We start from the raw sequence: 13,671 nt of genomic DNA, 5'->3' as shown, positions 1-13,671 counted from the left end.
TTACATTCTGTGTGGTTTTTGACTTAAAACTCCATTCGTGTGAGGATGGAGGCTACTTTTCGAGTAACTCAGAAGCCTTGCAGAGTGAGGAGCCCAGGCATGTATCTCCAGGGTCTGTAGTCTTGATCACCCCCACTACTCTTCACAGCATCTGTGCTACTCAGAGACTGCCTTTTCTGTCCCCTCTGATACAGTGACACACGATGTTTGGCTTCCTCTTCTTGCTCTCGAGGGTCTGCTAGGGTACTCACTGTAGCCAGCTAACTAAACTGTGATTGGGAGACCCATGCATGTAACCCCCCTGTCTTTTTGAGGCTTCCTAACTCAATTTCTAGACCTCTATTTAAGCCACTCAGTTAACGTTGGCATCTGGAAGGCTTGAAGCTGTTGGAAAAGCTTTTAGACTGGGTACCAGATTCTGAGCAGTCTGTGTTCTCAATTCCCCCTGGGGCGGGCTAAGAGGGCCTCATGGCAGCGCTGAGGAGGGAGAGCACCTGGGTTCTTCATTCTGGGAGAGTGATTCTTCTTGGTGCAGGGGGTAGTTCCTACAGCTTTGAGCCTGCTAAATAGGCACTCGTCTCCTGAGCTACATTACCCAATCTTTGAGAGAATGGCTGGGATAATTCCACCACTGCTCAAGAAAAGGAGTAGGAGAGGAGAAGGAGGCATTTTCTAGAATGGTTTGTTTTGGTTCTACCCAAACACTGCGTCTGCAGGCACCACAGTGCTATGAAATACAACACAACTACGGCTTCCTAGAGAAAGAGCCTTGTGGAGACATGCGTATCAAACCATGGGACGTGAGCTCACACTGACCTCAGGATCCTCTCATCCGTCAGGGTGGTGGTTGGCCAAGTGGAAGGGACTTCCTTCACGTCAGTTTGTGAGTCACAGGCTAGGGACTAGAGCTGTGAGGCCCCTCTGTCCCCACTTCACACTGTGAGATTGGAAATGATGGTAGCAAGAAGTCAGGCATTGTCAGAAGTTGGGCAGGCCCACTCGGGATGTCAGCAGCAGTTCACTGTCTTTGATAACCAGGTGCGACTATATATTTTAGACATTACAGCAATCGGAAGTAATGGCGTAGAAATAGACACGTGCCAGTGGGTGTGCTAGGTTTCTTTGGGGACCTTGGCATTGGGACCATGACTGGTCAGATCTTTGGTGTCTCACCTAGAGGAACAACCTGTCACTGTGCCCAGAAGAGCCAGCAGTGGGAGTCTGTTCCAGTGTCCCAGCCCAGCAGCCTGTGTAGAAGGTGGGGTGGCACCTTCCTTCTATGGCTGAATCCTGGGCCATGGCTCCTTTGTCATGACAGGGCGTCCTCCAGCTCTATGATGTGAAGACTAAGGTGGGTCCTCCAAGCCTGGCTGAGTAGGGAGGACAGGGCTGGAGGGTCCTCCAGGGTCAAGTGAGGAAACAGGAGGGTCTCATTCTTGAGAGGAAGACCGCACTTCTCCAGAGCATGCCTGTTGGTCCCTGGAGTTACTACAAAGAGGCGGCAGAGCTGTGGCCCGCCGGCCAGTCGACAGGCTGGTTGTCCGCTGAAGTTGTTCAGGGCTTGGCACAGGAGCCAGTCCTCAGCCCCACCCATGTCCACCACCTCCACAGGCGATGGCAGGCCTGAGAGGTGCAGGAGGTGCTGGGGAGGCATGTAGGTGTGAGTAAAGAGAAGCATGTAGTGTGTGGTCGTGCCCGGGAGGGCGGGTGCATGGACTACGTGTTCCAGATACTTCAGGCCGGGTACCAAGCCTCCCTGATGCAAGCAGCCAAAGATGAGAGCACCTAGGGCATTGAAGAGGACCAGGGTGCCCTTCCAGGGTATAGGCTGGGTTTGTGGACTGCAAAGCAGGACTAGAGGGACTATGAGGGGAATCAGGAATCTAGGCTCTTGGTGGCTAAAGGCAGATAGCAGGACCAGGGGTGTGAAGTAGAGGAGAAGGAGATGAGACTTGGAGCTAGACAGTAGGCCACGGGCACCCAGCATCCCCAAGAAGCCCGTTTGCACAAACACACGGAAGCAGCTATGGAGTTGTTGCCATGCAGCCTGCAGGGCTTGAGCATGCAATACCCCGAAGAGCAGGAAGCCATTGACTGCCAAGTGAGTGAGCCGTGCATGTGTGCCATGCCTTGCGAGGTTTTGGGGGTCCAGATTGTAGTACAAGAAGTTGAGAGGTGTGAGAACAAGGCTACTGGATCTGGAGAGGCTGGAGAAGTACCAGCTGTCCATGGTTATAAACAGCATTGCAGCAAGAGCAGCCCCTGGCAACAGCACCAGGGCCTCCTGGATCAAGGCCGTGATGCTAGGTTTCAAGGTTCTGTGGATGCCCCAGAGAGAGAGGGGGACCAGAGCAAAGGCTAGAAAGGTTGGGCGATTGAAGAAGCCGGCAGCCATGACAGCACCGAGAAGGCAACTATGGCACCATGGGCCTGGAGTAGGCTTCTCTGATGTGGGATTCCATGCCACATAAGGGGACACCAGCACCAGCAGCCATGTGAAGAGCAGTCCCTCGATGGTGTTGGAGAAAGTCCTTGTGTAGAAAACCAGGGTGACATAGGACCCAGACAGCAGGCACATAGCATTCCAGCGATCTGACCCCCACAGCGGGGCCAAGTAGTACACAGCCCAGTCCAGGGCAAAGGAGAGGGTAGTGAAGAGGAGTCGGGGCCCCACCAGCAGCACGTAGCCACTCACCAGACCAGGCCAGAGCCCCAGCTCTTCCCAGAACCTGAGCAACCAGAAGGTAGAGCCAGAGGTCAGCAGTGGGAAGACCACAGTACGGCAGGAGCTGCTGGGGTAAAATTCCCAGGGCCGTGAAGCCTGCACACCCAGGATGTCCTCTGCAGAGAGAGAGGCAGGGGTGAGCCAGTTCGAAGTTTAGGCTTGTGTCTGGAAGAGTTAGGAGTCAGCACCAAGATTGCAAGGCCTCCTAGTGGACACTTCCAGCACAACCCCTGGGCTTGCACCAGGTGGTTTCCTGCTTTGGTAAAGCTACTTTGTGGGAGAATCTCTCAGGTGGCCTGTCTTCTCTCCCCAGCTCTTGACCAGCGGAGACCATCCTGGATGCAGAGGACACAGGCAAGGAAACAAAGCAAGAGAAGGATTGTATGTGTCCCGGCTGGTTTAAGGATGAAAGGGCCTTTGACAACAATGTGGGGGACCTCCAGAAACGGCAAGGAAAGAGTGAACATGGTTCCTTCCATAAGTGGGGTGAATAAGATTCTGCCGTCAAGAATGAGCTTGGAAGCCAGGCATGGTGGCACCTGCCCAGAACTCCATAACTTGAGAGGCAGAGGCAGGAGGATCAAGAGTTTAAGGTCAGGGAGTTTGTGCCTATGCCCATGAAAGAGACTTATCTCAGAAATACAGGGAGGAGACTGAAATATCCACCTTACAGTTCAAATCTACCTCTTTTTTTTTTTTTTTATTTTTCGAGACAGGGTTTCTCTGTGGTTTGGGAGCCTGTCCTGGAACTAGCTCTGTAGACCAGGCTGGTCTCGAACTCACAGAGATCCGCCTGCCTCTGCCTCCCGAGTGCTGGGATTAAAGGCGTGCGCCACCACCGCCCGGTTTCAAATCTACCTCTTGAGCAGGGTGGCAGAGTTAGGCTTCCTATGCCACGATCCTAGTCCTCAAGCTGAGTGTGCTAATGCATTTGTTTTTTTTTGTTTCTTTTGTTTTGTTTTTGGTTTTTTGTTTGTTTGTTTGGTTTTTGGTTTTTTGAGACAGGGTTTCTCTGTAGCTTTGGAGTCTATCCTGGAACCAGGCTGGCCTTGAACTCACAAATCCTACTGGTATGCACCACCACAACTGGCTGCTGGTGCACACTTGTAACATTTAGAAGCTGAGTGAGAATGCTACAAATTTGAGACCAGCCTTAACTGTATAGAGAGATGCTATCTTAAAAGGGCAAGAAAATCAAACCGCCAGGTGGTGGTGGCACATGCTTTTAATTCTAGCACTCAGGAGGCAGAGGCAGGTGGATCTCTGTGAGTTCGAGGCCAGCCTGGTCTACAGAGTGAGTTTCAGGACAGGCTCCAAAGCTAGAGAGAAACCCTGTCTCAAAAAAAAACCAAAAAAAGAAAAAAAAAAAAAAGAAAAGAAAATCAAACCAAGTGTCTTTGAATCTTTCTCATCTCCTTCAGTCTTTTAGCTGGGCACGTGGCCAGATATAAGGGCTTTATTCCCCAGCTGTTTTTATGACTGATGTGGTCATGTGATACAGTCTGACCAGTGGGCTAGAAGTGTATAACAGTCAGGTGGTGTGGTGACTCTCACACTCAGAAGCCTTGCTAGGAGCATTGCTATGAGTTTAAGGGCAAGCTTGGGCTGCAGTGTGAGCCCCTGTCTCAAAAAACAAAATAATTGCCTGCCCATTGTGCACAAAATCCTGGGTTCAATCCCAAGCACAGCATAAACCAGGCATAGCGGCACCTGCCAGTGATCACAGCACTCTAAGAGTGGGGGCCAAAGAATCAGGTTCGTGGACATAGGCAGTTCAAAGCCAGCCTGGGCTGCATGAGACCTTGTCTCATAAAAGAAAAGACGGTGAGTCTGGAATAGTGGTGAACTCCTTTCCTTTAATCAAGGACTCGGGAGGCAGAGGTAGGAGGGCCTTGCTGAGTTTGAGGCCAGAGTGAGCTCCAAGACAACCAGGGTGTCATAGAGAGACCATGTCTAAAAAAGAAAAGGACTGGAGAGATGACTCAGCAGTTAGCACTGGCTGCCCTTCCAGAGGACCTGAGTTCAAATCCCAGCAACCACCTGCTGACTCACAGCCATCTGTGATGGATGCCTTCTTCTGACATGCAGGCATACATGCAGATAGAATATTCATACCTAAAAAATTACATAAAGAAAAAAAAGGGGGGCTGGAGAAATGGCTCAGTGGTTAAGAGCATTGTCTGCTCTTCCAAAGGTCCTGAGTTCAATTCCCGGCAACCACATGGTGGCTCACAACCATCTGTAATGAGGTCTGGTGCCCTCTTCTGACCTACAGATATACACACAGACAGAATATTGTATACATAATAAATAAATAAATATTTTTTAAAAAAAGAAAGAAAGAAAAGGGTTTGTGTGTGACTACTAATCTTGGCCTGAAGGGAGAGGACTCTCCTTGAGCCTGCACGAGACAACTTCACAACTTCCCTTATGTCAGGCAAGCTTCCCTAGCCACCAGGAAAGCCCAGCTATGAAGTCATTCTGCTGACACGTCCAGAATCACATGCTGAGTGATCTGTTGGCCCAAGGAGGAAAACACGGAAGAGGCAGTTTTTTCATTAACATCCTCCGGAGGGTGAAGAATGTCCATTCCCACCTCAAGTTCTAACCCCAGAGAGGCTGCAGCTCTGCCTGCTCATTCACCCCCACCAAATGTCGACTGCTACCCCAGTCTTATTAAAATACGTGGGGGTTTTACCTGCCATGACCTCGGGTGACTGGAAGAACTCATCTGGGTGTATGTAGCCAGTCTGGGGAAGGAGACACCACACAACCCGAAGCAGACCAAGGCTCCCCCAGATCACCCTGGCGGCCATCTTCACATCAGGTCAAACACAGGGCTGAAAGCCTGGGATGATGTCACAGCTGTCACGGGTGCCACTCTGGAGATCAACATCTGGGAGGATGACATTTGGTGGTTACTGTAACGTGGACTACACCGTACAGCAACATAGAAACAATAACACTAAGGCATGATTGGCACACATCTGTAGTCCCAACATGGGACAGGGGGACAGGTGGACACAGGAGGGTTTCGAGTTCCAGGCCTGGGACACCGGAGAAATACTGTCTCAAAACAAAACAAAAACAAGGCCAGGCGGTGGTGGTGCACACCTTTAATTCCAGCACTGGGAAGCAGAGGCAGGTGAATTCCTGTGAGTTCAAGGCCAGCCTGGTCTACAAGGGCTAGTTCCAGGACAGCTAGGACTGTTATGTGGAAACCCCATCTTGAAAAGCCAAAACAACAACAAACACACAAACAAAGCAAAAAGTTAACATGTGGTAGTGTATCCAGTAATCCCAGTACTTGGCAGACATAAAAAGATCAGGTGAAAAACCAAACTAAAACAAAGAGCAACCATGTTACAGTTAAGATGAATGTTAGAGAGGGCTGGAGAGATGGCTCAGAGGTTAAGAGCATTGCCTGCTCTTCCAAGGGTCCTGAGTTCAATTCCCAGCAACCACATGGTGGCTCACAGCCATCTGTAGTGAGGTTTGGTGCCCTCTTCTGGCCTGCAGGCATACACACAGACAGAATATTGTATACATAATAAATAAATAAATTAAAAAAAGAGAGAAAAAAAGATTAATGTTAAAGGTGGTTAGGAGCATTTGTAGCTTCTTGTAGAGAAGGCAGATTGGATTCCCAGCACCCACAGGGTCGCTTACAACCACCTGTAGCCCCAGTCTCAGAGGGTCCAAACCCCTCTTTTTTTGTTCATTTGTTTTTTGTTCTTTTAAGACAGGGTTTCTCTGTGTAGCCCTGACTATCCTGGAACTCACTCAGTAGACCAGGCTGGCCTTGAACTTGCAAAGATCCACCTGCCTCAGCCTCCTGAGGGCTGGGATCACAGGCTTACGTCAACACCACCCAGGTTCAACAGGTATGCACATGCAGGCAAGACATTCATACACATAAAATAATAAATATTTAAGAAAATGAAAGTTTGGAGGCTGAAGAGATGGCTCAGAGGTAAAGTACACTGGCTGCTCTTCCAGAGGTCCTGAGTTCAGTGGCTCACAACTATCTACAATGAGATCTGGTGCCCTCTTCTGGCCTGCAGGCATACATGCAGGCAGAATATTGTATACATAATAAATAAATCTTAGGGGGAAAAATAAAAGCTAGGGTTAAAATGGCAAGATTGGTAAACTGAGAAAGATAAGTAAGAGGGCTTGTATAAGACAGGTCAGGTAGGAAGGACAAGGCTCTGCCCAGCAGGCTCTGGAGGGATCCCAGAAAGTGCCACCCCCAGGAAGAACCCTGCCTCCAGGAGCAGGTACAAAACATCATTTTTCTTTCCCCAGTAAACTCTGAGCTTTTTTTTTGAGATAGTTTTGTTTTTTGTTTTGTTTTTCAAGAGAGGGTTTCTTCGTGTTGCTTAGGAGTTTGTCCTGGAACTCACTCTGTAGACCAGACTGGCCCCAAACTCATCGAGATCCACCTGCCTCTGCCTCCTGAGTATTGGGATTAAAGGGGTGCACCACCGTTGCTTGACTGTGTTTGAGATAGTTAACCCTTGCATATGTTCTTCAAGAACCCTTGCTCTTTCCATAGTCCGTCTCTCAACTTTATGGCTGGTTGCTCTTTTGCACATATTTCTGTAATTGTGTCTGACTGAATTACGGGAAAGCATGGTTTCTAAAAAACCCTCCACCTCTTCGAGGAAGCCGTCCCCCAAGACAGTCCCAGAGATGGGCAGTGGGATTTGCAAGTCCCAGCACGAGAGGCAGCCCTTTTTGTGGACTCTGGGCTAGGTCTGCCTTCCACTCTTGAGAGTGCACCATTCTGCTGTCTCAGATGCTGAAGTAAACCCTGAACCTTGAGAAACTGAATCCCCAGTCTTGAGGGGCACCTGCTGTGAACATCGGAAGGGGGGGGGGTCTACTGTGAATGTGATGAACATCGACTGTAAAGGAATGGAACCCCAAACATCGGAACATAGCTGGTTGTGAGTCGCCTTTGCTGGAAAGCCCTTTTAGATGCAATTTGGCACTCCAACCACACCATTTATTTTGTTTTTGTTTTTAAATATTTATTGATTATGGATACAGTGTTCTGCCTGCATGGGGCACCAGATCTCATTACAGATGGTTGTGAGCCACCATGTGGTTGCTGGGATTTGAACTGCAAATCTGCAAGAGCGGCCAGTGCTCTTAACCACTGAGCCATCTCTCCAGCCCCTCACCATTTACCATTTATTTTTTTTTTACATTCCTCGGAGACATTCCTCGGAGCTTTTTTGCTTACTACTGCTGCCATTGCTTGTTATTCTGATTGCATAGAGCTTAAAAGCAGCTGTGGCATCAAGCAACGTGGGGTTCAAGTTCCTACCCTGTCACTTGCACTTAAAACCAGTCTCAAAACCAATTTATTTCTCGGCTGTAAATGAGTGCCTACCTTAGCATTGTGGGGAAAAGAAAAAAAAAAGGATAAAAAAAAGGCAGATGTAACAAATAGTTGATTTCAGTATCCATTTTTCTTCAACTCTAAGCCGCCTTGCCAAGATCCCTGTGAGGCACCCTGCACCCCAGTGCATTCTGCCAGTCGCCTGATCCTTTCTTACCCTGCTGGGCTGAGATTCCCCCGGGGCTAAGATCCACTGGACTCCAACTTAGACCCAGTCCAGAGTGCAGATGACCCACTGAGGACATCTGTCACGAATAACAGAAGGTCCCCAAGAGGAGGTGGCAAGATGGGTGCACTGACCACAAATGCCAGAATCTCGAGACCCGCAACACACCCCAGCGGCTCCCCAGGTTGGTGCCAGGTTACAGAAGCCCTCTCAGTGGTCTCCTCCCGCAGACAACCTTGGGGGCTGAGCCAACACCCGTGTCTGTGTGGTGGGGAATGGCAAGTCTCGCCCAACCCGGTTTAGTTTGCTGGTTCAGGCAATTGAACACACACATCTGCCCGAGCTCTGGTCCAAATCTTGCGTCTCCCGCAGCCCCCTGCCTGTGAGTCTCCCAGAGCCAGGAGACATGTTGGGTGAAAGGGACCACTCCCAGGAGGTGGTGAAGAGACTAGGGCGAGAGAGTGGGTGTGAAGACCGAGAAGATGGGGATAACCAGCGCACCAAGGTGGAAGCTGGGGGACCGGACATCTGTGGGACCCGAGAAGGGAGAGGCTGCCCGCTGAGTCAGAGGCCTGGGTCCACTTCCTGGTGCCTGGTGTTTCTCTGATGCTCAGCACCTTACCTGCTCTGGGGGCTGCAATTATGTGTGGCCCAGTGTAGTAAGGAAAGTCCCTACCTTCAAACTGAATCTTCCAGTCCATAGCTGCTGGGTCCTTGCTAAAAAGGACGGAGGTCCTTAGGATGGATCTTCTTGGATCTAGCGTTTGACGTTTGGAGGGATTTCAAACGCCACGGGAGAAGGGCCCCAGCACTACCAAGAACTAAGAGACTAAGTCAAGAACTCGCTTAGTCTCCAGGATCCTTGTTGGACTTCGCAGTGACTTCTAACCCTGTTTTCCTGCTGGCTGGCATTTCACCCACCCTTACCTTGACCCTGAGTCTGCACTGAACTCTTCAGGGGACTCTACCTTCCAAGCCTCCTTTTTTGGTTGCCGGAAGGGAACTGTTTGTTCTTTGATTGACGTAGAATATAACAGCCAACCTTAAATGCATCAGGAGAGTGGAAGGGAGCGGGCAGCTGGGGCATACCATTAAGTTTACCACACCCTCGCAGTTCCGGGCCATCAAATGGGAACTTTGCTTCCTACCAGAAAAAGCCAAGGCCCTGACCATCATCCCCCCCCCCCCCCCCCCCACCGCCACCCCCAGATAGGGTTTCTCTGTGGCTTTGGAGCCTGTCCTGGAACTCACTCTGTAGACCAGATTTGCCTCGAACTCACAGAGATCCACCTGCCTCTACCACCCGAGTGCTGGGATTAAAGGACTGCGCCACCACCTCCCGGCGGTCCCTGACCATTTTGACAGTTCCTTTCCATGGTTTGAGGTAAAAGTGTCTGGAGGAGATGCTTGACATTTGAGGACAGGGGAAGGATGTTCTCTTGACTGAAAGCAACTGTCCCAGCCGCCCACAAGAAAGCTTTGTGCTGGCGTACAGGGTCCCCTTTTCTCTTTCCCTTTGCCCCCATGCGACTCCTGGGTCCCGTTCTCTCAGGAGAAAGGCAGTCTATTTTCCTAGCTAAAATTAGGGGATCTCTTGGTGCACACAGACATCTTTCGCCACACTTTGAAGCGTTTTAAAGTTTCATTTCCACTGGGACCTTGCTGCTGTGTTATAGATAGGGATACGGAGACTCAGTATGGCTGTGGAACCGCCTAGGACCCTGGCTCTCCGAGAGGCAAGTCCGGTAACAGGAGAGGATACAAGCCTAGGCCTTCTGGGCCCTAAGCCAGTGCTCTAATACGGAAAGTGCCCTGAGCCTCCCTTCCCAGCAAAATGTCATCAAGAGTTCCTTGTTGTCCCCTAGGTTCCCTGCCGGTCAGCGTTCTCACATCCTGCAGAGCAGTTTGGGGGAAAGCTGCGTGTGAGCGCTACTGTTCCCCTGCTGGTCTGTGGGCTTGGGCTCGGAGCAAAACTAAAGGCGGATCCCCTTTGCCTGCCCGCATTGCGCCCTCATCCCGTCCCCAGCCACTCTTCCCAGACTGGGACTGACTCACCCACGCGCTGCCTCGGGCTGCACCTGCCGCGCTGGCTACCAGGGTCATCGGGAGTGAGGGCCTGCGCCCTAGGCTCTAACGCCCTGCGCCTGCGGGACAGAGGATTGCAGGGTGGGGTGGGGCGATGGTTTTCCCTCTCCACAGCCTGCTCTGGACTTCCACCAGGGAATTAGGCCAGAGATCAGGGAGAACTCGCTAGGCGGGGCGGAGAAGAACGGGGACAATTGTGTGCGCCCCCGCCCCCAGTCCCGCAGTCGGCCGTGGTCGCGGTGGGGACTCCTGAGGAACTGATCCTACTTTGCCAGTGCCGTGAGCGCATACTGTCAGCAGCGCCTCCTTGTAAACCCATGCCAGATTAGCTTCCTTTTTTAGTACTAGCGTAGTCTCGCCAGACTGTTTCTCACTGTACATTTTGCTTGCTTGTTTTGAGACAGGGTCTCGGTGGCCTCGAACTTGCCATCCACCGGCTCACCCTCTCTAGAGCTGGATTACAGGCGTGCGCCACCACACTAGCTTTCAGTCACACACTTTTGTCGTTCGAAACAGTCACCCTATGCTGGTGTGTGTGTGTGTGTTTATTTCTCCGTGGTAGGGAGCTAGTCTAGCATGACTGAGGTCCTGTGCTCGTCTTTAGCCCCTAACAAAAGCAAACCCCACTAAAACCAAACCAAACCAAACCAAGATGAACGCAGAGGAGGTTCCCGTGCCAGGGGCGGAGATCGACTAAGGGAGTGGGACAGGGAAGTGGTCCTTCTGCAGCCGGTTCCGTTCTCCCGGGATGCTGAGCTCTCCAGGCAGTTGCTGGAGGCAGCGCCTTCCAGGCTGACGTAGGCTGTCCCTTTGTGCCTGGTGCAGGTGCGGACCGGCTACTTGCTGGAGAGCGAAGGGTGGCAGAAGTCTTGGCCCCGCCCCAAGAGTTGTGGGGCGGGGGCTTCGGGGAGGCTAGCACCAATGCTGCCTTTGCGAGAAGGGCCGTGTGCAGAGCGTAGCCACGCGATGCAGTGCCCACCACGCAGGGACACGTCACAGCCCCGTCACAGCCCACCTCTGCAGATCTATGCACCACTCCGGAGCCTGTAGTTTCCACCGGTCCTTCGTATCCCCGCCTACTGCTGGAGGGGCTTGTGGCTCGCTGGCTGTGAAGCTGCCCCCTGGTGGCACGATGTTTCCCTAAAGCTTCTCGGGTTACTAAATTGGCAAGGTGGAGGAAGGCTTGACTCTTCCAAATCCTGATTTAGTAAGATCTGGACAGAGTCACTTGTCTGTACTCCCTCAGGCTCCACAATAGTGTTCACATTAAAAAACAAACAAACAACAAAGAAAGCTAAAGAACTACTATATGGAGATAATATTTATTTACAATAAATGCCAGAAAGTGTTTGTATTGGCTGAGACCTGAGGCTTTTGGCAAATGGAAGGTCAGACTAACTACTGCCCCAGTTCAAGAAACATATTTTCATTTCCCCCAAAGCTCCCTTCTAGCCTCTTTCCAGCCTTTCGACCTCTTCCACAATTCCAGACATGTGCTGCTCTGATTTCTAATACTGTCCCCCGTTGTTCCCAGAATGTCCTCTAAACAGAAGCAGTCAGCCACTGCTCTCGTGTGCCTGGCTCTTTTCACGGAGCACAATGCCTTTGAAGTCCACCCCAGTGGTCGAATACAACAGACGATTGTATTCTCCTCTGACTCAGCACTGAGGTCTGTCACTGGACAGAGCTCCTGACTTGGACTTAATGTTTACAATGTCTCTCTCCTGCTACAGATGAGTGGAGGGTGTCAGCTGCCTAGGTGTGTGACCTATGACCACACATCCCCCACACAGGCAATTTGTTCCCAATGGCAAGTTCATAATGTGTGGCTCTTCTCTTGTTGGTGTCTGAATTATTCCTAGAAAGACAGTCCTCCCTAGAAGAAACCTGGCCCCCTTTCCCTCAAAATAACAAAAAATTGGGCTGGGGTGTTAGGCATGTGAGCTGAAGAGCAGATGACCTAAGGAAACACACTGACTATGGCTGGTATATTATAGACCCCGTGGAAGGCAGGGATGGCTGGGGCCTTTCCCCCTCACTGTCCTCAACCAGCTGCTGGGGATCCAGAAGGAGATGGGCCAGGGACTTCACCAGAGCCAAAAAGACACACCAAAACAACTTCTAATTGGTTTGTTTAGTTAAAGCAAGCAGGTCTGAGGCAGGTACAGTGTAGGCTTAGATGTCTGAACCTTATTAAGAAGCTGGGAGGGGACTGGAGAGATGGCTCAGAGGTTAAGAGTATTAGCTGCTCTTCCAGTGGTCCTGAGTTCAATTCTCAGCAACCACATGGTGGCTCACAACCATGTATTATGAGATCTGGTGCCCTCTGCTGGTGTATAGGCACACAGGCAGGCAGAACCCTGTATACTAAATAAATAAATGAATAAATAAATAAATAAATAGGCTTTTAAAATAAAACAACAACAAAACCCAATGTGCATAAAATAAAAATAAAACTTTAAAAGGTATATTAAATTTAACATTGAAAAATAAGAACCTGGGAGGGGCAGAGCTGGAAGCTGTAAAGGTGATTAATCTTTGCTCTGGAAGCCAGGTGGTGGTGGTGCACACCTTTAATCCCAGCACTGGGGAGGCAGAGGCAGACGGATCTCTGTGAGTTCGAGGCCAGCCTGGTCTACAAGAGCTAGTTCCAAGACAGGCTCCAAAGCTACAGAGAAACCTCAGAAAGGAGTCAATGCTGAACTCAAAATGGCCTCTAAGGCAACATACACTCTCTAGTCCTTGACAGAGATTGTCTCTATAGTGTCCCCCTTGTCACTGGGGTTTTCCTCTGCATGGAGATACTGCTCAGTCTTACCCGTTAAACAGTCGGGGCACCCTCACAGAGTCCCAAAGTTGTTTCCAGCTGGGGATACTGTGAATAAAAATGACTTTCATATGTCTATAAAACTCGTGTGCATATCTGTTTTCATTTCTCTTGGAAAAATTCCTAGAAGTGGGTGGGCTGGTTTGCGGGAGGGTGGAGTACGTCTTCCGCTGCGGCGTTGCCCGCTGAAGGAGGGCACCACGCATGCTCTGTCACTGAGCTATCAGCCACCACCACCCCTTTAACTTTGTATTTTGAGACAGGGCATCACTGAGTTGTCCAGGCTGAACTCATTCTGTAGCTCAGACTGGCCTTAAATTTGTAAGTACTCCCTGTAAGTCTAAATACGGGCTCGAACCGGCAGACCTGACCAGGCTAGCCCTTCTTTGCCTTTACAGGAAGCTGTGAACTTGTTTTGCAAAGTAGTTACACTATTTCTTTTAAAGTCATGGCTTTGA

The 13,671-nt window shown here is 50.5% G+C and overlaps 1 protein-coding gene across 1 annotated transcript; it reads right to left on the bottom strand.

Moving 5' to 3' along the window:
- Window positions 1-774: 774 nt before the first annotated feature.
- Window positions 775-10,634, bottom strand: Pigz (phosphatidylinositol glycan anchor biosynthesis class Z). Its single transcript, XM_041673039.1, has 3 exons — window positions 10,357-10,634; window positions 5,424-5,621; window positions 775-2,841 (listed from the first exon to the last, which is right to left on the bottom strand). Exons 2-3 carry the CDS (start codon window positions 5,539-5,541, stop codon window positions 1,310-1,312), a joined length of 1,650 nt encoding a protein of 549 aa, XP_041528973.1. The 5' UTR covers window positions 5,542-5,621; window positions 10,357-10,634; the 3' UTR covers window positions 775-1,309.
- Between the last annotated feature and the right edge of the window lie 3,037 nt (window positions 10,635-13,671).

This window comes from Microtus oregoni, unplaced genomic scaffold, assembly GCF_018167655.1.
Source record: "Microtus oregoni isolate MIOR12 unplaced genomic scaffold, Mior012 000023F_ref0000262, whole genome shotgun sequence".
NCBI classification, from domain to species: domain Eukaryota; kingdom Metazoa; phylum Chordata; class Mammalia; order Rodentia; family Cricetidae; genus Microtus; species Microtus oregoni.
This window is presented reverse-complemented; position numbering and strand designations above follow the sequence as displayed.

Bases quoted from the DNA above. Each gene is read 5' to 3' on its own strand.
- Pigz (XM_041673039.1), bottom strand. From the start codon at position 5,541: ATGGCCGCCAGGGTGATCTGGGGGAGCCTTGGTCTGCTTCGGGTTGTG. The intron at 2,842-5,423 runs GTAAAACCCCCA...CTCTCTCTGCAG, and splicing joins GTCACCCGAGGTCATGGCAG to AGGACATCCTGGGTGTGCAG.